This window comes from Xenopus laevis, chromosome 5L, assembly GCF_017654675.1.
Source record: "Xenopus laevis strain J_2021 chromosome 5L, Xenopus_laevis_v10.1, whole genome shotgun sequence".
NCBI lineage: Eukaryota > Metazoa > Chordata > Amphibia > Anura > Pipidae > Xenopus > Xenopus laevis.
Genome location: NC_054379.1, coordinates 59,592,348 through 59,619,874, shown reverse-complemented (window position 1 = coordinate 59,619,874; position 27,527 = coordinate 59,592,348). Strand labels below are relative to the sequence as shown.

The window sequence follows — 27,527 nt, the reverse complement described above, 5'->3', positions numbered from 1 at the left end:
GACAAATACAAGAGGTCCTCTGCACTCAACCCATTATCAATATATTTAAGACAGAGACATTTTGTGCATACTGCTACTGAAAAATGCCTTACCCTTTAAACAAAACAGGATTGTTTGTCCATATATTGCAATATATTTAAGCTGGCCAACTACCTCAAAGTCATCCCATATCTGGCCAGTCCTATGCTCAATTTTCATCTGATTCATTAAGAATTCAATTGCCTAATTATACATTTTACAAAGTTTTACCTGCAACTTACTTGCTGCTTTCAAAGTAAAACTCCCAAACTTGGCTGGGATCATCTGACTATAGCTGGGAATGTATTTTGTGGTCACATCCTCATTGCACCCCCTCCTAATGATTTTAAAAATTAGTGGTGAGCACAACTTTCCCTTGTTTGTTATAGTTATACAGGAGCAGTGACCAGCTCCATGTTGTAGCTCCCACCCTTCCCAGCTATAGTCAGGTGATCCCACTGGTGTCTAATAAAAGGGCAGCCAAGTTTGGGAGTTTTACTTTGAAAGCAGCAAGTAAGTTGCAGGTAAAACTTAGTCCCTTTGTAAAATGTATAATCAAGCAATAGAATTCTTAATGAATCAGATGAAAATTAAGCAGAGGACTGGCCAGATATGCGATGACTGACATAGTTGGCCATCTTAAATATATTGCAATATATGGACAAACAATCCCTGTTTTGTTTAACGGGTAAGGCATTTTTCAGTAGCAGTATGTACAAAATGTCTCTGTCTTAAATATATTGATAATGGGTTGAGTGCAGAGGACCTCTTGTATTTGTCTATATGTATTTTGTGGTCACACCCTCATTGCACCCCCGCCTAATGATTTTAAAAATTAGTGGTGAGCACAACTTTTCCTCGTCTGATGTGTGTTGCAGCTTGTATGAACGTTCTGACGTCCTGGTGTAAGGCCAGCTGTTGTTGTAGTAGAATCAAAAGGGCTGATATTTGAACCTTGATGGAATGGACTCCTAGACTCTTATCCAGCCCGTCTTGTAGGAATGCCAACAGCAGGGGTATCTGGAATGGTTTATAGTCCTGGTTTTATACAAAGTCATGAAAGTGTGTCAGATGCGATAGTAGGATATTGAAGTGCCAGCTTTTCAGGCACGCAGGAGTGTGCTTGTTACTCACGGAGAATTGCACCCCCGCCTAATGATTTTAAAAATTAGTGGTGAGCACAACTTTTCCTGGTCTGATGTGTGTTGCAGCTTGTATGAACGTTCTGACGTCCTGGTGTAAGGCCAGCTGTTGTTGTAGTAGAATCAAAAGGGCTGATATTTGAACCTTGATGGAATGGACTCCTAGACCCTTATCCAGCCCGTCTTGTAGGAATGCCAACAGCAGGGGTATATGGAATGGTTTATAGTCCTGGTTTTATACAAAGTCATAAAAGTGTGTCAGATGCGATAGTAGGATATTGAAGTGCCAGCTTTGCAGGCACACAGGAGTGTGCTTGTTACTCACGGAGAATCCCTTGTGTAACCAGATGGCGCTCTCAACAGCCACGCCATGAGGGAGAGCCTCTTGAGGTCTGGATGTTTGTGCTGGTCCTGGGTTAGCAGATCCTCACTGAGGGGTAGACGCCACAGAGAGTCTATAGATAGGTACTGGAGGTCCAAGAACCATGGTCTTCTGTACCAATAGGGTGTTATCACAATGGCTGTCGTTCGAAAGAGCTGAAGTCTGCAGAGAACAGGGTGTATAATTGGTATGGAGGGAAACAGATAAACCAGGTTGAAGTGCCAGGGAGAAGTCCTCACTTCCACCATCAGCGATTGCGGATCCCTTGACCTGAAGCAATACTGGAAAACTTGGTGCCATGAGCTCTATCTGTGGGGTCCCCCACCTCCTGGTGATCTGCTGAAATACGTGTCTAGGAAGTGTCAGCTGAGAAAGTCTACTTCCCAGTTTAATTGGCCTGGGATGTATACTGCTGAAAGTCGGCCAGACTTGTGTTCCATCCAGCTGAGGATTCAGCTGACCTCTGCCCATACTGATCTGCTTCGTGTGCCCCCATGATGATTGATATATGCCACGGCCGTGGCATTGTCCGACAATCTTTACTGGATGGTTGCGAAATAGTGGAGACCAGCATCATAGGGCTATATAAATCTCCCTGAGTTTGATAAGTAGCGATTAGCAGCCATTTTGAGATGGAGCAAATCTTTCCTCTTTTGAGGTTGTTGTGTTGGATCAACCACCTCAGGGACTTTTTTGTCTGTTGAAATAAAGTAATCCAAGCGTCCAGTCTGCGGTGCACCCTGAGCCATTTCCGAAGGAATGCTAGCTGTCGAGGGCGCATGTGAAACTGTGCAAACTGTAGTACCTCTATGGATGAGGACATTATGCCTAGAAGATGCATGCAGCCTTGATTGATATGTAGTTGCAAGTGGCTGCGTGCCTTGTGGCTCCATGGATTTTGGCTGGTTTGTCTGGTGTCAAGCAAAACTTATAGGTGCTTGAACTGAACTGCACCCCTAGAAACACTATTGACTGGGAGGGAATAACGAGTTCTTTGTGATGCTGATCTTCCAGCCATGCTCAGTTAGGATCTGGGTACACCTTTTGGTGTTGCTGAGGGGGGTGGGATAGGACAGTGAGTGAATAAGGAGGTCGTCCATTTACAGAAGTATGAAGACATCTTGCTGTTGCATGTATGCTACCAGGGCAGCTATAGCTAGAGCAGATGATCTTGCTGCCAAATGTAAAACGTCCATGGTTGCATCACATGGAAAATGGACTGCATGAAGCACTTTAGTGAGATGAGAATGTATATTGAATGCGGAGTTGTGAGGGCTACTTCCAGCCATAGCACTAGTGTTCTCGAGATGCAGGTCGATGCTATAGTCGGTTTGAAGGTAGAAGTAGCACAGGAGAATATGTTTTTAAGTAGATTCTCAGCCTGTCCATCGGGTTCTTATATGAAGTTCCATCCTCTAGGGAATGGTGGTTAATTTTGCAAAGTGAGCTACTGGCGCATCTACTTTGGGGGTGGTGTCCCACTTGTCTCACTGTACCTGCTATATTGGGTATAGGTTATCAAACTGCTTGTCTTTGGAACGCCGTTTGTCTGGTTGTTTCCATTCCATCATAATGGACTCTGTGATCATTTCATGCACTGGAAACATCTGTTTCCTTTGCATGGAGCTGGATAGTTTGTCAATGGTTTTTAGTTCCTTTTGCTCTTCCTGGATGCCCAGGTACTGTAGCAGGTCTGCGATTAATGCATTCATGGCCTCTGCCTGTGATGTCGAGTAGCTTCAATAGGAGAGGAAGAGAAGTCATCTTCATCTTCCCAGTCACTATCAGGTATTGCTGGTCAGTTGGGTCTGGTGAAGGGGGGTTAGCTACCATAGAGGTAGAGGCTTTGACAGGGGATCTACCATGCATGTCTTGTAACTGCTATGACCTCTGCAATGTAGTCAGTTTATCAATGGATGCTGTCATCTCCATGAGGGTGGACTGTAGAGATTGAAGTCAATCAGGCATTTCAGGCAGTTGTGAAATTCAGGGTTAGCTGCAGTGCCGGGCTAATCCAACCAGGCGCAGTATAGGCAGTTATCAGAGCACAAGTCACATGACCAGGGGCAGCTGGGAAATTGACAAAATGTCTAGCCCCATGTCAGATTTCAAAATTGAATATAAAAAAATCTGTTTGCTCTTTTGAAAAATGGATTTCAGTTCAGAAGTCTGCTGGAGTAGCACTATTAACTGATGCGTTTTGGAAAAAAACATGTTTTCCGATGACAGGATCCCTTTACGTCTTCTAGAAAATCATTTAAACATTAAATAAATCCACTAGGCGGGTTTTGCTTCCGATTAGTATTAATTATATCTTGGTGTGTATCAAGTACAAGGTACCGTTTTATTATTACAGAGAAAAAAATAATTTTTAACATTTTGGATTATTTGAATATAATGGAGTCTTTGGGAGACAGCATTTCCGTAATTCTGAGCTTTCTGGATAACTGGTTTCCAGATAGCGGATCCCACACCAGTATTTCTGATTTTTTAATAAGAATTGATAATTATGTTCACATATATCCAGTCAATGTAAGTTGAGATATTTTCCACTGAATTTACCTTGAAAATCTTTTCTTGTTTTTCGCAGATCCTTCTGAAAATCTTCAAACTTCATCTGGGAGGCTTGAAATAGATCTTGAGGTTCTGGGAGAGTGAAGAGACACTCTTCTTTACCAGCATTCTAAAAGACAGAATATACAGTAGATTGGTATTGAGTATAATTAAACAAATAAATAAACTTGAGTATGATATTTTGTCACTCCCTGTAAGCAGACCACTAGCACAGAAGGTCTCCTGGATGGATTCTACAAACAACACTTAACTCTGATATTCTTGCCACTTAACCATATTGTTTAATAAAGTAGCAGACAGGGGCTTTATACTTGAATCTATGTTCTCGATCGTACATATCTATTATGCCCAAAAAAGGGAAAGAGCTACAAGAGCTCTTCTTACAGACTAAAAAAGCTTATTAACTGCTATTGCAAAAATATAGGCTTAAACCATTTATGAGTACACCCTGACCAAATAGGGTTTATAATGGCAGGGGTGACTGACATTAACATATGCAGCCTATTCACTAACCTACAGCTCAAGCAGGGGTGCTTCACCAATGAGGCGAGTTGAGGCTGTCGCCTCAGACGGCAGCGCCCCACTAGGTACCAGGAGCGGCAAAAATGCTGCTCCTGGTACTTTAAGAGCGTATTTCCGGGGGAGGGGGGGGCAGCAGCAATTGCTGCTGCCTCAGGCGGCGGAGGGGCCAGGATCGCCCCTGAGCTCAAGCATAACAATAGTGGTACTCAGTTTATTGCAGCATTACATGTAAAAAAATTTGGCATATTCACAAAATTACTATAAGAGAAAATTACCTCATCAAAGTGGCGTAAGTAGTATGACACAATGTAAGAAAGAAGGTTCCTGCTGTTATCCTATAAAAGGAATAAAAATGTTTACACTTGGTTAAAAAAGAACATATGGGATACATAAGTTAGCCTTTGCATGCCCTATAGAACTTTTCTGCTATTTCTAAAATCTTATTTTTAACACAACAGGAAAATTGTTTTGTGTATAATGATCCAGCTACTTTCTTTTACAGCAGATTTTCAGGGATTGCAGAACTTCTGTACCCCCTCCAAACTGTAGATCACAGTAGAAAAATATGATAAAATAATTCATAACATTTATTAGTAATTCATCGGAATTTAATACAGTAGTTATTACACAAGATACTTTGAGCACTTGATCCTACATTTGATACAAAGGGTGCATCAATTCAGATTAGAAAAAAGGAGGCTGCATTTGCATAAAGGGTGAAGCTGTGAAGTTGTGGAATTTTACCCTAAAAGGAGACCATATTTTGTGTTGGTTTCAGCTAAAAGTTAATATTGCCATTAAAAGGAGGCGAAAGGAAATAGAACAGATGGGCGGGACTAGTGGGGATTTTGCTCTTTTTCTCATCATGTTCATTCTATATTTAGAGGAGTTCAATGCACGGGTACAAGCTGTTAAAGATACAGAAATTAAATCTTAGTACAAAGCTGATCCAGGCACTGGTTGTCATGGGCTTGTTTGTAATTTCTAGTATATTGTATTCTCAGTATAACTATTTCATGTAGGTGATTCAGTGCCATGTGTTACAAGCTATAAAGGATTACATTTTACTGTCATTTGGGTAGTAATCTTGTTATAGGCCTTAGTATGGGGTGCCGATGGTCACAGACATATTTCTATTAAAGAATATGAACAAAATCCGGTTAGTGCACAAAAGGATGTCATTATATTACAAACGTCATTCTGTACACTTTAACAAGGAATCTGTCTCAGAAATGTATAACATCCATGTAGTAAAGTTATGGGTTATGAGTAAAGTTACTTACATAATGAATTATGTAATAAAACGTGGACAGAATATATAACGGTGTAACTAGCGCATGCCAAGCTAGATTTTAATGACAAAATCAATGTTTGTGACAGAAAGCAAGATTTTATAGTACAGGATTCATTCAATCAACAAAATGAAAACTCAATTTCACAAAACAGATAAATTCTGTGAAACAATACCATCAGTCACTTTACTGAACCAACAAGAACAAAGCTTATTGCCCTATAACAAACAAGATGAAACGTTGCCAGCTCTGCATGGCTGCATCGTCCGTAATGCATAGGATACTATCTGGCCTGCTATAGAGGGTGCCCTCTAATGTCCCCTGTGCTGCATAGTAATAAACATGCAAAGAACAATTATTTCCTAAAAGGGCTGCTATTAAACACTACAGCTTCTTAACTGCAAGTTCTTACAAATGGCTGAGAAATATAATGCTGCACTGAATGATTCTAGAGAAAGAAAAGCATACAAAGCATAAATATGATCATTTTAGGTGATATGGCTATTCTTATTGTAGTAACCTGCTAGTGTGGGCATTTTGGTTAAGGGCATCCCTGCTGTTTTGCCATTGTCTTATGATTCATATTCCTGTTTCTGATTCCCTCTTCCTATCTAAGCTGAGAGCATGAAGCAGCCAGACCTACCTGCCATGTTGTAACATAATGTACCAGTTACTGTGCTTGTCTGTCTGCTTTACCTGAACTAACACAGCAGAATTATTTAACCCATCGTTAGCCAAGCAGTTTATCACACTAATCTTGCAATATAACCCAACATTATGATATAATACCCCCTCACTAATGTCTGACAAACTCTCAAAGCCAGTAAAAAGCTTTGTATATGATTGTTAGGCTCCAATGCTTCCTCCTACCTATAATCTTGCACCAGTTATCTTTTAGCAGTCTCTTAATAATACGCTTAGCTATAGTTAAACTACTACATACAGTAATTGGTGTAGCAATACAATTCAGTCACTCCTTAATACTGTTTGCAAACAAAAGGGGTCATTTATGCAGGGGCAATTTTAGAGGGATAATTTATTTATACAAAAGCAGAAAGCTACACAGCGCTTTACATACATTTTTAACTAACAGGGGTCTTATGATGCTGTACCACTTAACTGCCCTATGCTTAACTTTATTGAATCAGAGCAGATCAATCAGAGCAGATCAATCAGAGCAGATCAATCAGAGCAGATCAATCAGAGCAGATCAAAGGGGGGGAACATAACACTAATGCAGAGAGCACAACTGTGCACATGTTATACGTATACCACATATCAGAAATTACAACACCCAGAATTGTAATTTTGCAATTGTGGCACATTGGATGCAATTGTGGCAGGCACATCTCCCCCTGGCTGTGGTGTGTAGTTAATAAAACATATCTATTGCCTAAAGTCGACAGCGACAGTAGTAGAATGTGTAACCTTGGTGATAAGGGACGTTGTATAGGTGTGGGGCCACAGTATGTAAGACTTGCAAAGTAATCTCCACATGCACTGAATTCAAATCTAATGTCACTGGGCAATCCTTCCAGAACAGAGGCTTCTATAACTGCAATACAAAAAATTTAGTATATTTATTGGAATGCGGACATTGTAGGAAACAGTATGTGGGCCGTACAACCAGCATCGTAACGAGAGGGGTACGGGCCCTGGCCAAATCACACCCCCTGCTCCCCCGGTAGTTACACCACTGAGTACAACTCGGAGCTTGAAAGATAGAATAAGGGAACACATTAGAACCAGCACAAATAAGGAAGAAACAACCCCTGTGGGTAAACACTTTACAATATGTTCCCCAAATTGCATTAAAGGAACAGTAATACCAGTAAACCTGATCTGTTTGCTTCAGAAACACTACTATAGTTCATATAAACAAGCTGCTGTGTAGCAATGGCAGAAATTGAAAAACGGCTATATGGCACAGGTTAACTAATGGATAATAGATAACACCATTAGACAGACCTGCTGTGTAATCTGAGCCTTTTCTCCTTTGAATGGCTGCCCCCATTGCTACACAGCAGCTTATTTATATAAACAATAGTAATGTTTCTTAAGCAAACACAGCAATTTTACCAGTGCAGGGCAACACTGCATTATATTTTCATTACTTTAAAACACTTATTTTTTGACGTTACTGTTCCTTTAAGGATTTAAAAGTCAAAGTAATAGAACAGGTGAAGGTTCCCATCAGAGGAGGAGATCCATAAACTAAATTTTAGAGAGGCATTCTGGATCCTAAAACTAGGATACCAAGTGGTCTAAACTTTAGACATGAAATCAGTTACTTATACTAACTGCACTTGAGATAGTAGAAATGAAACCTGGAGATGCACGTATTTGGAAACACATGCATATAATAATACGGACATAGGAGTATAACCATCTATGCACATCCCAATTTTCTTTCCCTCTAAACCCCCCCCCTTTCCTCCTTCCCTCCACCACCATTACCCCATCTCATCACTCAGAAAAATTTGGCACTATGCTAATTATACATATAAAATGTATATATTTTAAAAGATTGATTAAGAATATCGATAATTCAAAAAGTGGAGGATAACATTACAATACATTACAAATAGCTTATTTCTCTATTCAGCCTTAAACAAAGATAATATTCAGGTCTGTTTGTTTTTTTTCCCCAAGAGGGTACATTTTTCAGAGAAGAAACAATGTTTTTAACCTTTTAATTAACAAAATATTTTTTAAATATTTTGAATAAATTGAGCATTTTACAAAAAGCCCATTAGGGGTCGATAGAACTGCTTGTATAAAAGAACAGCTGTGTGAAGTTGACTATGATTAAGGGAGCCACTCCCGAAACGCGTTCGGTTTATTGTAGCCAACTGCTGGCAAATGCCTTTCTTCAGAAGTGCCATCCATTTGTGTAGTTTGTCATTTGGTAATAAGGGACATTGTATAATTAACCCTTTCCCTGCCAGCCGTTTTGTCCTAAGTGCGAACATCTATTGCCAAGCAGTTTATAGACTTTTTGTACTCTTTCACTTTAAGAGCCTTTCCTGATGGGGGTCTTTTAGTTTACCCAGGATAAAGATTTATTGTTTTTTTTTTTTCAGGACAACCTGAGCTTTCAAAATATGTTAGAATTTTGGTGTAATTACACTTTTGTAAAAATATATACGCTTCTAATTTAATTAAGAGAACACAGCCAATTTGGAAAGTTCTATGGCTCCTGAATCGCCAATGCCAAATATATATAGTTTTATGGAAATTTCTCACATGTATGGATCAAAATCTCCAGGCAGTACACTAGCAAATTGCAAAAGCACTGCTCCACAAATGGCATACTTCAGATTTCAAGGCCAAACACTCCACTAACAGTAAGTTTACCCTAGAAAACTACGCATTATTAGAAAGAGTAGATTCTGGCAAATCAAAAATATAGGTAAATATATCTATGTATGGCAAAATACTAAGTTGCAATGCTTTCCTAAAGTTATAATTTTTTACAGAAATTGGTGAATTTTTTGAAAAATTAACTCAAAGCTTCCAAACTACAGCATATCTGCCACACATCACTGGGTACCAATGTAAAACACCCTAAATATGATTTTCCAGGAGTCAGTTGAACAGCTTGATGTATAGGATTACCTACTTAATAGTGATTGGTGCACCTCGGTAAAGTTTCTTGATTGGTTGTTTTGTTCTAACTGGTGCAATGTTTTGATTGGTGTAATTTTGTTTAAATATTTGAAGTATGACTCTGAAAAGATAGCCTATGATTATGTGTTTATGACACGAAATGCATAAGGCTGTGGACACAATTAACTCTTCACTTTGAATTTATCTGCCTGGTGGAAGTTTGCCTTCATTGAGTGCCTGCTCCAAAGTTTTTTTGGCTTGTCTGCTCCCCATGCTGAGGACTCAGGGCAGTGCACCTGGGCCTCTTCCTTTGTGTGGTGAATTTTCATTTTCTACCTGCTGACCCTATACTACAGTACAAATACTAAACCATATATTTTTGGAAAATACATATTCTGACAAATCAAAAATGGTTAATTAGGTCTTTCTACTTCAAACCACCAAACTGCAAAGTTTTTCTAAACATAGAGGTTTTTACAACATTTCTGAAAATCGCCTAAAAATGTTGCAGTTTATGTAAGGGCCACTCACCCTGGTGATCCATTGGTGCGGCGGGGACACCTGCCGTGCCATCAGTGGGGACGTCCGCCTCGCCATCGTTTCCCCTGTATGCGCCTGTAATGCGGCGCGCCTCTCCTGTATTTATTGGCTCATGTATTGACGCCAGCGCACAATGGCACCAAATTACATTTTCTCACTGCCCGTTATAGGTTTCTTCTACCACTGAAGCGCTCATCACTACTCTGCTACAGCGCATGGAGGACCAAGAGTGAAAGCAAGATTATCTGATGCAAGGCTTTCATAACCTAACTTGCAGACTGGACACTAAGCAACAGACGCCAAGTCCAGTAGTTTCTTCTCCTGTTGCCGTCCAAGTGGGTTCTCATGCCGTGATGCGTAATATTCATAAACCCCCATGAACCCAAAATTTCTTTTCCTGAAAAATTTAGTGGGGATAGAACCAAATTTTTTGTCTTTCAGGAGGCATGCAAACTATACCCGAGTTTTTTCCCTCACTCCTTTACTACTGGGGAGGAAAAAAGTGAGGTTTGTAATGACCCTATTACAGGGTGACCCTCAAATTTGGGCCCTACGATTATCCTCCTCTGACCCTGCCCGTTTTTCCCTTGAAACCTTCTTTAACACCATAGCGATACTTTACGATGACCCGGATTGTGCATCATCTGCTGATACTGTGATTCATAAATTATGCCAGGGGAAACGGGATACAGAGGTGTATTGCACTGAGTTCCGCCGGTGGGCTGTAGAAACTGGTTGGAACATTATAGCCAATTCCTGATAGGGCTCTCTGATACTGTCAAGGACAGCTTAGTAAACTACTCTATCTACTAATTTGGATGATCTAATGTCTCTTGCCATCCAAGTAGATAGAAGACAGAGGGAGAGAAGGGGTGAGAAGGGTACTTCCTTTCCTACTGGGTTTGCTAATGTTAAGCCATCTAACCCCTCTGTGCCTCTATCTCAGGAGGAACCCATGCAATTGGGCATAACTCATCTAACTCCTGAGAAAAAGGCTCACAGGAGGTCTCAGGGTCTGTGTATTTACTGTGGGGAAAAGGGTAATTTTCTTAACCAGTGTCCTAAGAGGCTGGGAAACTTCAAAGCCTAAATGGAGGAGGGGAGCTCCATCTGGGTTGAGAAGTTTCCTCTCCCCAATTTTCCTCTAGGATCATGGTACCTGTTAATTTAAGGTTTCTGCTTTTGTGGTTTCTGGGGCGGCAGGGAATTTTTTGGATGCTGCCTTCACAGTAAGTTTTAATATTCCTCTAACTCCTTTAAGTCCTCCCATGAGAATCTTAGCCATCGACAAAACACCTTTGGGGTCAGGTTTGGTAACCAAAAAGACTACGGTCTTGTCCATGCGCACTAACAACTTGCACTCTAAGGAGTTATCCTTCTATTTTATTGAGGGTTCTTCTCTAATTTTAGGTTTACCTTGGTTACGGGTACATAACCCACCTATTGATTGGGTAACTGGGGAAATTCTTCAATGGGGTCAAAAATGTAAGGGCTCTTGCATAATTGTTCCTCAATTGGTGGCAGTCATATCCCTAGAGGGTTTACCCGCGGCTTATGCTGATTTCTCTGACGTGTTTTCCAAAAAAGCAGCAGAAAATTTACCCCCACATAGGCATTATGACTGCCCAATTGACCTCATTCCTGAGTCTACTCCCCCTAGAGGGAGAACTTATCCTCTTTCTTTGCCCAAAGCCTAAGCAATGAAAGAATACATCAAAGAAAACCTTGAAAGAGGTTTTATTAGGCCCTCTAGTTCCCCTGCTGGTGCTGAGTTATTTTTCGGGGGCAAGAAGGATGGAGGTCTTCGCCCATGTATCGATTATAGGGGCCTTAAAATTACCATAAAAAAAACGCTATCCCCTTCCACTGATTTTTGAACTATTTGATCAGGTCAAGAATGCTACTATCTATTCCAAACTTGACCTTAAGAGGTACGTATAACCTCATTCGTATCAGGGAAGGAGATAAGTGGAAAACGCCCTTTAACACCAGGGATGGCCACTACGAATATTTAGTTATGCCTTTCGGTCTTTGCAACGCCCCCGCAGTGTACCAGGAATTTGTCAACGACCTCTTCCGGGACCTGCTCGGGTTATTTGTAGTAGGATATCTTGACGATATTCTAATTTTTTCCTCTAACTTGAGTGACCATCAAAAACATGTCCATGTTCATGTCCATGTCAGGTTAAGGAAGAATAATTTATTTGCGAAGCTTGAGAAATGCATCTTTGAGGTTTCTGCTGTTCAATTTTTGGGGTTCAATATCTCCGGTAAGGGTCTAGAAATGGATCCTGGGAAGGTTAAGGCTATACTGGATTGAGCTCAGCCTCTTTCTTTATGTGCAACCCAAAGGTTCTTAGGTTTTGCTAAGTTTTGCAAAAACTTTGTCTTTGGTGGTGTCTCCAATCACGGATCTAACCAAAAAGGGTGCAGATCCAAGTATGTGGCCTCCCGAGGCTATTTAAGCTTTTTGAATTCTCCGTCACCCTGATACCACTCTTCCCTTTATTTTTGAGATAGATGCCTAAGAGGTTGGGCAGGGGCGGTCCTTTCTCAAAGGCATCCAATAACCAACAAGGTGCATCCTTGTGCATTCTTCTCTAGGAAATTTTCTCCTGCCGAGGCCAATTATGACATTGGAAATAGAGAATTGTTGGCTATCAAATGGGTCTTTGAGGAATGGCTTGTTGGAGGGGGCTAAACATACCATAACGGTCTTTACTGACCACAAACACCTGTTGTACATCGAGTCTGCTAAGCGGTTGAATCCTAGGCAGGCTAGATGGGCTTTATTTTTTACCCAATTTAATTTCTCCCTCACATACAGGCCTGGTTCCAAAAACACTAAGGCAGATGCAGTCTCTAGGAGTTTTGAATCTAACCTGTCTGAACCTAACCTGTACCGGAGGACTTAAGGGAACAGGTTCTGGGTGAGGCTCATAATTTAAAAATGGCGGGACATCCTGGTATTTCTTAGACTGTGTCTATTGTCTCGCAATGTGTGGTGGCCTTCTTTTAAACAAGATATCAAAAATTTTGTTAATTCTTGCCCTGTGTCAGAGGTCAAAGTCTTCTAGGAACCTGTCACAGTGATAACCTATTCCTGACAGACCCTGGTTCCATCTGTCTATGGATTTTATTGTTGATCTCCCTTCATCTCAAGGGAAAAGTGATTTAGATGGTAGTGGATAGGTTCAGCAAAATGAATCATTTCATTCCCCTCCCACACCTCCCATCTGCTAAGACTTTGGCTGAATTATTTATTTCTAATATTTTCAAGTTACATGGTTTTCCGGTCAATATTGTTTCTGATAGAGGGGTACAGTTTGTTTCTACATTTTGGCGAGCATTCTGCTCTTTGGTTGGGATTGATTTGTCATTTTCTACCGCATACCACCCTCAAACCAATGGTCAAACTGAAAGGGTTAATCAATCCCTTGAACAATTCTTAAGGTGTTATGTGTCTGACAACCAATCTTCATGAGCTGAACTATTACCATGGGCAAAATTTGCTTACAATAATGCAACTCATGCTTCTACTGGTCAATCTCCATTTTTTATTGTTAATGGTTTACATCTCACAGCATTTTCTTTTTCTGGTTCATTATCCTCTGTACCATCTGTCAATTCTTCTGTTAAACAATTTGCCAAGATCTGGTCCTGGGATGCATGACTCTCTTTCTGCAGCTACGGCCGCTGAAAAGAGGGCAGCTGATAGGTCTCGTAGAGAGGCACCCAAATATCAGGTAGGAGACTCAGTATGGCTACCCACAAGAAACATCAAACTTAAGGTTTCCTCACTCAAGTTGGTGCCCATGTTTATTGGTCCATATCCCATTACTGAAATAATTCTTCTTCTGTTCGTCTCAAACTTCCTGATAATTTTAAGATCTCTAATTCTTTTCATGTCTCTCTGTTAAAGCCAGCCACACAGGTGCACCAACAGTCCTTTCCTCCCCCAGTGTTGGTAGAAGGTCAGCCTAAATTTGTAGTCCAAGAACGCCTTGACTCTCGCCTTGTGCGGGGTAAGATGCAATATCTTGTTCATTGGAAGGGTTACGGCCCTGAGGAGAATTCTTGGGTTCCTGTTTGTGATGTTAGGGCTGATCGTCTCAGGAACCAGAAACCTGGGGGTCCGGTGGCCCCTCCTCGAGGGGGGGGTAATGTAAGGGCCACTCACCCTGGTGGTCAAGTAGTGCGGCGGAGAGCCTGCCTCGCCGTCTTGTTTCCCCTGTATGTGCCCGTAACTAGGGCACACGCGGCTCTCCTCTATTTATTGGCGAATGGCGCAAAAGTTTTAAGTATTTAAAGGGCCAAATTAAATTTTCTCACTGCCCCTTATAGGTTTCCACATTGTGAGTTCCTGGTGCCTCTGTACTATCTAAGCTTCTGTATTTCTGTGATTTGATACTCTGTTGTGACCCCTGCCTGCTATTGACGATCCTGACTTCTGAACCCTAACCCCTGCCTGTTAACCGACTCGCTGTATCTGTATCCCTTTCTGATTGATCTCCTGGTTTGACCCTTGCCTGCCTGACTCCGTTTGTACTGACCCGGCCTGATCTGACTACACTTTCTGTCTACGACTTGTACCATGACCGTCTGCCCAAAAGACTTTGCTTTACTGTCGTGCCCCTTTGCTCGTTCAGAACCCCTCGCTTTTGTACCTCTCTTAAGACCTGGCGGCATCCGATTAGCGAGGGCTCCTCCGGAGGTGAAAGGTGACTGTTAAAGGCGGAAGCAAGAGCCGAGAACAGGGTGCTTAGCATTGGTTCTGAATTTAGGGTGTCGACCGTGACACTTTATCTCACACAATGTTTTATGTACAAAGAAAAATTACCCAAAATATGGACATCAGAGGTATACAGTTTGATGCCCAATATGTATAGATTTACCAAAGCATGTGGTATGTACAGACACCAAATGAAAAACATGCTTTTTTTTTTTAGCCAACTCTGCTGAAAACAGTACCTGACTGTGCATTATGTGTTTTAAGACCACCAAACCCACAGAAAACCATGTATGGAAAGTACATATTCTGACAGATCAAACTAAGTAAAATGTATCTTTTTTTACCAAACAGCAAAACTATACTTAAGATACATAAGGAAAAATAATGCAGGGACAAAATAGCAATAAAACCACAAAAATTGTGTAAATCAATGAAATAACAAAATAACTGATCCAACAGCATAATTAGTGGCTAAAATCATACTGCCAAAATAAACAGTTTTTAGTGGTAAAAAAACCCCACAAATTGGTAAAATGAAAAAATAAAAAAACCCTGTAGTCCTGGAGCAGCATGTATGCAGAGTCTCGGCAAGCAGGAAGTACATGACAGCCCCCCAAGCCTCGTTGCCCAGGGGGCTGTCACCACTGCCAAGTCTCTGCAGAGGCGGCTTAAGCCGCTGATGCAGAGATCAGCACCGATTTCTGCCAGAACTTACTAGGTACATGCTTGGCAGTTAAAGCCCTTGCCTGCCAGAATGTTCGGCATACGTGCTTAGCAGGCAAAGGGTTAATACTGCCAAATCTGGATAGCTCCTTACCCAGCGGCAATCCAGGTAGGGTTAATTTTAGGGGCTGCTCAGGTCAAAACTGCCTGCCTGGTTTTCCAGATTAGGAAAACCGTGCAGAATTCCCTATGATTGACACAACAATCTGCCAATGGCTGATCGACGCATCATAGCCCCACGTCACAACCTGCTCCCACCCCCTCCGCTTCACAGCACCGTCCCTGCCTGATCTCCACTGGGCTAAAAGGCAACCCTAACTCCAGTTGCATATAATACAATAATAGAATTAGAAAAACAGTATGGTTTTTTTTTTTTTTTTTTTTTACAGAGAATTCAGATGTTTGAAATAAGACTGTGCTGCTGAACACCAACAGCCAGTGGGTCACTCAGAATGGAGTTTGCAATATAATGACATACTTTTGTGCACAAAGCAGATACTGTTTCTTTAATAGACTAAGTCTTTTGTAAATATTTTTATCTGTGTATATGGTCACAAATACTTATATACCATAATAGACATTCATTCTCTGTACTAGTGATAGTTTTGTATACAGAATGTATTTGGGACAAACGGCATCCCATACCTTAGAGCAGTGATCATCCCCAACCAGTAGCTTGTGAGCAACATGTTGCTCACCAACCCCTTGGACATTGCTCCGAGTGGCATCAAAGAAGGTGTTTAGTTTTGAATTCCAGGCTTGGAGGCATAAAAATCAGATTTACTGCCAAACAGAGCCTCCTGTAGGCTGCAAGTCCACATAGGGGCTAACAAACAGCCAATCACAGCCCTTATTTGACATCCCCATGGACTTTTTCATGCTTGTGTTGCTCTCCAACTCTTTTTTACATTTAAATGTGGCTCACGAGTAAAAAAAGGTTGGGGAAAAAGGTTGTCTGCTGAATTCGACATCTTTTAATATGGGAGCCTTATTCCCTATTGTGAATTTCCTGTCACATCCTGTCTGTTTGTTGTTTCCCCCATAGCGCCCAGAATAATTAGAAAACCATTGTTCTAATCCTCATTTTTGAGGGGAGCAGTTAGGGAAGTCAATAGTATACTCCAAGGGGGTTGTGAGGGACTGGGTAGTTTTTTGGGAGCAACTGGACGAAGAACTACTTGGCACCATGGGTCTAACCCATTATTGGAGCTTTAATTCACCCTAAGCAAACTAACCATAATCTTTTATGGATGGATGCCCAGAGATCAACATTCCTCCCATTAATGTCTGTGGACTTTTATGGAACCATCAGCCCTGCTGGATCTGTGCAACTTGGAGGAACAATAACATCAAGGACTGCAGTATGCTAGCCAATCTGTGGCTATACATGGATTATCTATTGGACACTCTAGGTAAATCCTACCAGTTGGTGGCAGTAACTGGTATGAATGTATGGTCTTAAAAAGCATCAACATCTTGTGCTAACTGATGATTAAAATGACTATAAAATTATATTCCTGACCTCTAAGTTCTCTTGCCTGATATAGTTTATTTTGGTTTATGGATCAAGAAGGCCATATACCCTATTGGAGTAAGAAAGGATTTCCCCCCCCTCTGAGACAATTTGGTGGAGGCTTCCAATAGGGTTTTTTATTTTAAACAATTAGCAGTTAAGGCGGTCATACACAGGCAGATTAAAGCAGCTTGTCTGCCCATATGGGGGTGTCGGACAGGTTTGATTTTTCCCGCGACCAAGGACTGCATCAGATAGTTGATGGAATTTTTTTACCTTTTTGCCCTTCTTCTAACCAACTGAACAGACACAATATGTATTATTTCATGAATAAATATTCCTCTTGCACAAAATACTCACATTGCTTTTAACATCTTTCAGCTTTGGTAGAATATCTAATGCAAAGCCATCAGCTTGTCCACGAGTTCGGTTTCCTCCATTCATATAGTTTCCAAAGGCAAGAACCAGCCCCAAAACTTGTAGAACTGGACCCTCCCATAAGTTCTTCAAATAAAAACACCAAGCATTTTGTTACCATTCTTACAATAGGAATATGCAAACACTGGAGCTCTGTGTTTTGCAGAGATATCTAGCAGTTTAATTTACAAATCCTTGTAGACTTCAAACTCTAGACATGTGCCACATACAATTAGGTCCATAAATATTTGGACAGACAACTTTTTTCTAATTTTGGTTCTGTACATTACCACAACGAATTTTAAATGAAACAAATCAGATGCCGTTGAACCGCAGATTTTCAGGTTCAATTCAGTGGGTTGAACAAAAAGATTGCATAAATATGTGAGGAACTAAAGAATTTTTTTTTTTTTAACAATCACTTCATTTCAGGGGCTCAAAAGTAATTGCACAAATTAAAATAAAATGTTAATTTCTAATACTTGGTTGAAAACCCTTTGCTGGCAATGACAGCCTGAAGTCTTGAACATCACCAGATTATTGGTTTCCTCCTTTTTAATGCTCTTCCAGGCCTTTACCACAGCAGCTTTCAGTTGCTGACTGTTAATGGGTCTTTCTGTCTGAAGTTTAGTCTTCAACAAATGGAATGCATGCTCATTTCGGTTCAGATCACATGACTGACTTAGCCATTCAAGAATATTCCACTTCTTTGTTTTAATAAACTCCTGGGTTGCTTTGGCTGTAGGTTTTGGGTAATTGTCCATCTGTATTATGAAACGCCTCCCAATCAATTTGACTGCATTTAGCTTGATTTGAGCAGAAAGTATGTCTCTAAACACCTCAGAATTAAATCGGCTGCTTCTGTCTTGTGTCACATAGTTATTTAGTTACATAGTTAAATCGGGTTGAAAAAAGACAAAGTCCATCAAGTTCAACCCCTCCAAATGAAAGCCCAGCATCCAAACACACACCCCTCTATACTTTCACATAAATTATATATACCCATACCTATATTAACTATAGAATTTAGTATCACAATAGCCTTTGATATAATGTCTGTCCAAAAAAATCATCCAAGCCAATCTTAAAGGCATTAACTGAATCAGCCATCACAACATCAACCTGCAGTGCATTCCACAACCTCACTTGTCCTGACTGTGAAGAACCACCTATGTTGCTTCAAATGAAATTTCTTATCTTCTAGTCTAAAGGGGTGGCCTCTGGTACGGTGATCCACTTTATGGGTAAAAAGGTCCCCTGCGATTTGTCTATAGTGTCATCTAATGTACTTCTAAAGTGTATTCATGTCTCCTCGCAAGCGCCTTTTTTCCAGAGAAAACAACCCCAACCTTGACAGTCTACCGTCATAATTTAAGTCTTCCGTCCCTCTAACCATTTTAGTTGCACATCTCTGCACTCTCTCCAGCTCATTTATATCCCCTCTTAAGGACTGGAGTCCAAAACTGCACTGCATACTCCAGATGAGGCCTCACCAGGGACCTATAAAGAGGCATAATTATGTTTTCATCACTTGAGTTAATGCCTTTTTTATGCAAGACAGAACTTTATTTGCTTTAGTAGCCACAGAATGACACTGACCAGAATTAGACAACTTAACCCCTAGATCCTTCTCATTTAAGGAAACTCCCAACACACTGCCATTTAGTGTATAACTTGCATTTATATTATTTTTGCCAAAGTGCATAACCTTGCATTTATCAACATTGAACCACCTAATTTTCCAGTTTGCTGCCCAGTTTTCCAACTTAGACAAATCACTCTATCATCGATAAAACACTAGTGTCCCAGTGCCACTGGCAGCCATGCACGCCCAAGCCATCACACTGCCTCCGCCATGTTTTATAAATGATGTGGTATGCTTTGGATCATGAGCTGTTCCACGCCATACTTTTTTCTTGTCATCATTCTGGTAGAGGTTGAGCTTGGAATGTTTTTCCAGAACTGTGCTGGTTTTTAGATTTTTTTAGATTTTTTTTTAACAAAGTCCAATCTATACTTTCTATTCTTTATGCTTATGAGTGTTTTGCACCATGCAGTGCACACTCTGTATTTACTTTCATGCAGTCTTCTCTTTATAGTAGACTTGGATATCGATATGCCTACCTCCTTGAGAGTGTTGTTCACTTGTTTGGCTGTTGTGAAGGGGTTCTCTTCACCAAGGAAATGATTCTGCGATCATCCGCCACTGTTGTCTTCTGTGGACTTCCAGGTCTTTTTTCATTGCTAAGTTCACCAGTGCTTTCTTTCTTTCTCTGGATGTACAAAACTGTAGATTTTGCCACTTCTAATAATGTAGCAATTTCTTGGATGGGTTCTCTCTCTTTTTGCAGCTTAAAGATGGCTTGTTTCAACTGCATGGAGAGCTCCTTTGACCGCATGTTGTCTGTTCACAGCTAAATCTTCCACAAGTACCCCCCTCAAATCAACTCCAGGGCTTTTATGTGCTTCATTCATAATGAAGGAATTACCCACACCTGCCCATGAAATAGCCTTTGAGTCAATTGTGCAATTACTTTTGAACCCCTGGAATGAAGTGATTGTGTTTAAAAAAGGCTTTAGTTCTTCACATTTTTATGCAATCTTTTTGTTCAACCCACTGAGTTAAAGCTGAAAGTCTGCTGTTCAAATGCATCTGAGTTGTTTCATTTAAAATTCGTTATGGTAATGTAGGGGACCAAAATTAGAAAAATGTTGTCTCTGTCCAAATATTTTTGGACCTAACTGTATGTTGGGGTGAAGTTGTATTAAATATATGTTTTAATGATAGTTCTCCTTTATAATGTAAATTAGTGTGAGTATTTTTAAACAAAGGTGTATGGTAAACTCAGTACCTTCTATATATTTGTTTTATATTAATCGATTAAACATTAATTACCAGAAACAAAGATTAAACAAGAAAACACAGGTTCGCCTACAGCATTTATCCAGAGATGTAAGTTATGTTTGTCTGTGGAAAGTTTCTCTAAGGGGGGCTTTTTGGAGAAATTTCAGACTATAGTTTACAGAAACTGGGGACTTTTCTTAGGAACTGACCTTGTGATACAGGAATAGGATCCATTTTCTGGAAACCTGTTATCCAGAAAGCTTCTAATTACTGGAAGACCATCTCGCATCTCAACACAAAGTTTTAAACATGATTTCCTTTTCCTTTGTAATAACAGTACCTTTTACTTTATCCCAAGAAGATATACTTATTCCTTATTAGAGGCAAACAATACTAGCTTGGTTTATTTAATGTTTGAATTAATTTTAAGCAGAATTATTGTATGGAGATCCATATAACAGAAAGATCCCTTTTCCTGAAAATGTCAGGTCCCGAGCATTCTGGAAAACAGGTCTCGAGCATACTGGACAAAAGGTCCCATATCTGTATAATGAAGGAGCTTAAAGGCAGTTTTGCATGCATGCCTTCACTCTTTACTTGTAGTAAAAACAGGCGTGATCCTGTACTTGTTTTTCCACAAAGTAAGATCATAATCAGGTCATGGTACTCTGTCTGCATCCACAGAAACAATGGACTTAAGTCGTTTTTTAAGCACTGCCCATGCAAAAAAGTAAAATTAATTTTCAAAATCCAGTACTGGAAGTGCAATGGACAGGAGTTGCAGGAATATTATGCAGGTGTTTGCAGCATATTTAAATGTTTAATTTTAGCTATGTAAATTGAGCACCTTTCACCACCATTAATGCTGTGTTAATCTACAAGTAAATCATACAAATTGCAAATCTCAGGAAGGAGAAGATGTCCAGATAGGACAAGGTGATGAAGACACTGAATCAGAAGACCAAACCTTTATCAATGTTAAGATAATTTACTTTGGATAACATTACAGGTGGTGGTAACTGCCAGAACATGTAACTTGCCCTCTGAAAAAATATCAGTAAAACTAGCAATGTGCTGGATGTTCTTCCATTGGCACTTGATGTTGCATAGCATAATTTTAGCCTAAACAGTATGACCTCTTACAGTGTAAGTTTTCATGTACATAGTTTGTTTAAATCTCGAATTTCAGAGTTTACCAACCTCACAGACTTTCTGTAGTAATTCAAGCTTGCGACATATAGAAACAATGCTTTCTGAAATGGTCGAATGAGACAGAATGCAGAACACTCTTTCTGTAAAATTAGGAATTGTCGTCAATTCATAAAGGAACCTAAAAAAGAAAATTTTTTATATGTAATATTTTACACATATATACATAAACATTTAGCTAAATATCAGAACCAATGCAAATGTTAAATTGATAGTCAACACATTTAATTGATAATTGCTGTTATTAATATATTATTGTTCTTACTGTTCAGGTTTGTCGAGAGGTTTAGACTGATCTTTAGTTTTTGAAGCCTTGACATGCTTATCTATTTTTTCTTGTTCTTCTGGTACAGCTCTCTGCAGAGACAAAAGTAAAAGTAGTAGCCAATTTTTCCAGTTTTGATTTAACCTCTGTGTGGTCCATTAACATGATTTATAGTTTCCTGTCCTTAATAACATGGTAGCTTTCTCTTCATAAAGAGCAAGTGTGGTGCAAAATGCAGCACACATAGAGGAATAAAGATTGTGGACTGAATATTTTCTTAAAGGTGCACCTTTGAGTTAACTTTTTGTTTTGTTCAGGTAAGTTTATTGAACATATACAGGGTTAGACAATGCATGTAGCAGAATATGCAGTAACCATTACACCAAAGTAACCATAGAAAGACTTCATGGACTCTGTTTACAACATAGTTATAGTCACATTGCTCATCTTTTACCACACTGTACAGCAATAGGAGAAAATCAACACACCAGTGTTGCTGGGGGGGGGGGGGTATCTCCTTAGCCAAGGATCCCAAATTTTCCTAAAGTTGATCCAACTCCCTATGTGTTCTGCCATCAAGTACTCTGTATTGGCCAGTTGGGACATGGTTGTAATCCAGTAGGTGGTATCTGGAGGAGTCTTGGATTTCCAATTTATGGTATGTAGTACTGTGCCCTCCTGTTTACACTCTAGGCAGAATGGTGAAAGATTGGAAAACATTTTATGTACCGTAATCTGCTTCTGGTGTAATAGGCCCTGTGGAGTATATAGAGCTGAATTATTCTAAGCCTTGGGTTTATGGATACCTGACAAGGATAAAAAAAAAAAAATACCTTTGTCCAACCAACATTGTGGCGACTTCAGTTCTACAACCATGGCCAGTTAATTGTTTTGCCACAGTGGGGTGGTTGGGTCAAAAGTTGGGATGTCCATTAGTTGGTGTACCATAGAAAAGACCCATTGAGCGGTCTCAAGAATGGGATTCGCTAAGACCTTCTTGGCCTTAGGGGTTGCCACCAATAGAGCTTTGTTACATTTTTGGGTAGCAGTGTTGACCAGGCCCTGTAAATGGCAGAGGGCATGGGTCCTCTGGTTTCAGTGAGGTCATATATGATAATTACATAGCAAGATACAGTACTTGAAAAGCAGGCAAAGACATCCCCTTCCTCTGTGGGGTCTTTTCAGTAACTCCATGCTCAGTCTGCACCTGTTGCCTCCCCAGATACATTTCCGTAGCTTAGAGTTGAGTTCGGTAAAGAAGACTTTGGGAGAGGTACAGGGGCATGCCAGAAAGTATACATCAACTTGGGTTGGACAAACATTTTAACCAGTTGAATTCTGCCCACTGGGCCTAGTGTTAAAGAGGACCAAGATAATCGTTTTTGGTCAACTCAGCACATAATAGGCAAGATATGTAAATTTGGTAGCTATTTGGAGGGGGCAATTATTAAGATTCTCTGCATCATTGGGTGGGTGCACCAGAAATAACTTGAATTTAGAAGGGTTAAAGGGGTGGTTCACCTTCACAACTAGTTGTTTTCAGATAGATCACCAGAAATAACTACTTTTTCCAATGACTTTCTATTTTCTATATGTGACCGTTTTTCTATTATTGAAGTATAAAGTGTCATATGTCACCTTATGAAGCAGCTCTGGGAGGTGGGATCGCCGACCCTGTAAACTGTTCTAAATGGATACATTTAGTTGATACATTTCTCATCTTTGTCCCTGCTGAGTAGAATTTCTGGGTTTCATTACAGACAGTTGTTAAAATTTATACAATAGTTGCTAATACTCCATAGATGCTGCTGAGAAATGTATCAACTCAATGTTGCAAAATTGTAACAGTTTAGAGTCTGCACCTGTATTACTGAGCTGCCAGATTGAAACATCAGAGACAGGAAAATTCAACTTTAAACTTAGATTTTAGAAAAACAGTAAAAAAAATAAATAATGGAAAGTAATTGAAAAAAGGTCTTTATTTCTGGGGAACAATCTAAAAACAACTGAATTGAAAAAAGTATTTGGAAGGTGAACAACCCCTTTAACGTTAAGCCATGATACTCTGCCCAAGCTATCTGTGAGGTTAATAAACTCTCTGAGACACTAGATAGATGAGAGTATCATCCACATAGAGCTGGATTTTGTCTTTCCCTGCCCTTGACATCAAGCCCTGAATTGATTTGTTTTGCCAAACTGCAGCAGCAAAGGGCTCTATGGAAATGGCAAACAGGAGTGGGGAAAGGGGACAGCCCTGTCTGGTGCCCCTTGTGAGAGCAAAGGTGATGGCCATTGCCGAGCCTAATCTCAGTGAGCATATAATAGCATATAATAGTTTCACTAGTGAGGTGAATTTCTGCCAAAACCCCATATATCCCAGTGTCCACTCCACAGTGTTAAAAGTCTTGGCAACATCTAGGGCTGCCACTGCCTGAGATTTACCATTAGGGGGTGGATGTTCATCACCATAGTTTTTCCAGGCATGAATCCTAACTGGTATAAGGCATGTATTACTTTTTTTAGGCGATTTGCTATAATTTTGGCCAATATCTTTACATCGGCTGTCAACAGTGAGATCGGCCAATAGGATTCTGACCTAGATTTGTCTTTACCCGGTTTTGCTAGAAGAACAACTGCTGCTTCATACATTGACCCTGTTAGTGTGGCTTTCTGAATGAGTTGTACACTATCAGAAGAAGGGGAGCTAAGGTTATGGAGTGGTGTTTGTATAGCTTGATGGCTATTCCATCTGCTCCTGCAGCTTTCCCATTGGGGAAACAATCAATGGCTTCTTGCGCCTCTATAAGGGATAGGTCTGTTTCCAGGAATTCTTGGAACTCTGGTGTTAATTGGGGGAGCACTACAGATTGAAGGAATACTTTGACTACTGGCACATTGGAGGCACCGAGGGTAGAAGAGTACAGTTTAGAGTAACAGGTTCTGAGTGAATTTCAAAGGGGTCTGTTACAGGGTTCCCATTGCAATCTTTGAGAATCGTGATGGGATGATCGCTGGTTAAGTGGGCTAACATTTTCCCTGCCTTTTCACCTTGTTCAAGAATGTTGATCTTGGAAAGAAGGTATTTATGATTTGCCTTCTCTGCCATATAGTCTGTGTATGCCTCTTGTGCCCAGTTAAGCTCTACAAATCCTTGTTCATAAGGGTTTAAGTAAAACTTATTTTCCTGCCTAGTTATTTCCTGTTCAAGCTGCTTTTGTTTACATGCATGCTGGTCCTTGTATGGGTTCATTTCTGCATGGAAGAAACTCTGGAGGCTTCCCAAATGGTTAATTGGTCTACTGAGCCCTCAGTGCCCTTTAGGAAATCTGTGATGGTTACTTCTGTCAAATCCAGATATCTGTCATATCCAGACCAGATTAAGGGGCCATATTGGTCTATTTTGCAGAGGTTCTAATCTAATTTCCAGTTCCAAAGTGGTATGGTCTGAAATACCTCTAGGTAGGTATTTGATACACCTAACACAAGAGAAGGCACTAGGATTCATAAAGGCATGGTCAATTCTTGATAGGATTGTATGTGATGTGGAGAAGCATGAATAATGTTTTTCATTAGGATGGAAGTGCCTCCATGCCTCCACTAGGCCAGCTGCCTCAGTGATGGCATTTAAGTTGTGCTGGGGAGTTGTGCCAAATGTGTGTTCTCTTTGTAGCCTATCTAGGCTCGGATCAAGTATTGTGTTGTAATCCCGCATTGCTATAACAGCAGCATATTGATATTGTTCAGTAAATTGTACTAGTTGAACTATACAGTCATCGTTGTCGGGGGATATGTATATGGAGGCTATCACAACCTCTTGCGATTGAAGATATCCATGTATGATATTGAATCTGCCCTCCTTTTTAGTCTTAACTGACTCAAATCTAAAGGGTACACTTTTATGTATCAATATGGCCAACCCTGAGGAATGCGTAGAGAATGTGGCCTGATAGAACTAACCCTCCCAGGGGTGTTTCATGGACAATGCCTTAGCTCCCACCAAAAGTGTTTCTTGCAGGAGGATGACCTTGGCATTAGATATTCTTAGGTAGTCTAAGGTTAATCTGCGATAAAAGTGGACCTGTCACCCAGATACAAAAATCTGTATAATAAAAGTCCTTTTCAAATTAAACATGAAATCCAATTACTATTTTTTATTAAAGCATTCATAGTTGTTGTAAGCTCATTTAAAAATCTCCGCTGTCAATCAAATATTGTCTGGCCCTCCTCTATGCCATGGGCATAGAGGCGGGGCAGACAATTACTTTCACTTTCCATTCAGCACTTCCTAGATGGCACTGCTCTCCCCACACTCCCCCGTTGTCTTTACCATTTAATTGTGTAGCCAGGGCATGGGAATTGACATCAGGTCCCCCATTCTGGTGCACAAACAAGATTCTGAGATGATGCAAGGCTTGTCTTAATAACAGTGTCCACAAAATGGCTGCTGCCTGCTTGCTATCATTTTGAATTCCCAGACTGATGGAAACAAGATTCAAATAATTTATATAGAGTAATTAAAGTTCATTTTGCTTGACTAATGTGATAAAATATGATTTTGAATATTTTTTTTGGGTGACGGGTCCCCTTTAAAAGTGTTACATTTCACAACAATAAAACAAATTCCCCCTCCCTTTCTGCACATAGCTCCAACTTCTGGCAGAATTTCTCCCTAAATGGCATAACTTAACGATGAGCCACGTGTGGTCGTGAACTATCCAACAGTAATCACCTCTAACTTGGTTAGTAGGTAAAGTGAGGAACAATAGCCTTAAGTGAGCTTTTCTCTCATTTGGTCCCTTAAAGGTTAACAGCATTGGTTAAGAGGAATGAGAGAGACACTGTCCCCAAGGAACTGTTTCTTATTGACCCTCCATTCCAGTTAGGTTTCTGGTTGAAGTAGATAGTGGGTGAGCATACACTACCCCCTGCCCCAAAGTTCACCGGTGAGTGTTATATAACATGCCAGATTAATTACCAATTGCTTGTTGGTTAGAGTAATGTAAAAGTAGGGGCAGCAATATTGTGGGTCAAGTGGCTTTGACATACTCATGGAGGTGTCCTAATTAGGTCAAGTGAAGATTATTCTGAGATGGCGGTGTGCGTCATGTATTATGTTCATCGATCCTAGTGGTGCTAGGCCCGGTCATGAAGAAGTGCGTCTGCCCGTGTAAACAAGAGCCTCCTTCCTCCGGGCGTGCAACAGGACTGTGTCGCTGTCCCTTTCATTCAATAAGCAGGCTATTAGGGGGCCAGGAGGGGCCCCTGCGATTGGTGTTTAGGTGGGGATCCTCGCTCAACAGTAAAGGCCGCAGAAAATGAGCTTCTGCCAAATTGTTCAGTTAGCCAGGTTTCAATAAAGGCCTCATGGGAATTACCCTCCGCTTTCTCCGGGAAGCCAATGAATCTTAAGTTGATCTGCCTCAAGATCATCCAATTACGATTTGCATGCAGCTACAGCTTGGTTCAGGTGCAGGACCCGATCCAGCAGGGGATGGCAGATGTCTTCAATGGAGCGAACCCTTTGCTCCAGGGCTGCTGTCCTTTCTCGCACCTTTTGGAGATCTTGCTTGATAATTGATAATACAACTTTTATTTCGTCCGTTCAGGCTGGTGCACGATTCTTTAGAGGCACGTATTTCAGCCAGCAGGTCGGACATGGTTGGCTCCGGAGATTTAGGTGTACTGGGTCTTTGGCCTGTGGAATGGCCTCCAGCGCCATTTTGATCAGGCTGGGACTCACGTGC

General features: G+C 40.6%; 1 protein-coding gene across 1 annotated transcript in view; it reads right to left on the bottom strand.

Moving 5' to 3' along the window:
• fmn2.L (formin 2 L homeolog) overlaps positions 1 to 27,527 on the bottom strand; it is a 98,762-nt gene that overhangs the window by 25,513 nt on the left and 45,722 nt on the right. Inside the window, exons 10-14 of the mRNA XM_018263128.2 lie at positions 21,784 to 21,875; positions 21,510 to 21,639; positions 17,408 to 17,551; positions 4,914 to 4,973; positions 4,105 to 4,225 (exon numbers count right to left, since the gene is read on the bottom strand). Of these exons, the coding sequence (XP_018118617.1) occupies positions 4,105 to 4,225; positions 4,914 to 4,973; positions 17,408 to 17,551; positions 21,510 to 21,639; positions 21,784 to 21,875 (547 nt within the window). The remainder of the gene's footprint in view (positions 1 to 4,104; positions 4,226 to 4,913; positions 4,974 to 17,407; positions 17,552 to 21,509; positions 21,640 to 21,783; positions 21,876 to 27,527) is intronic.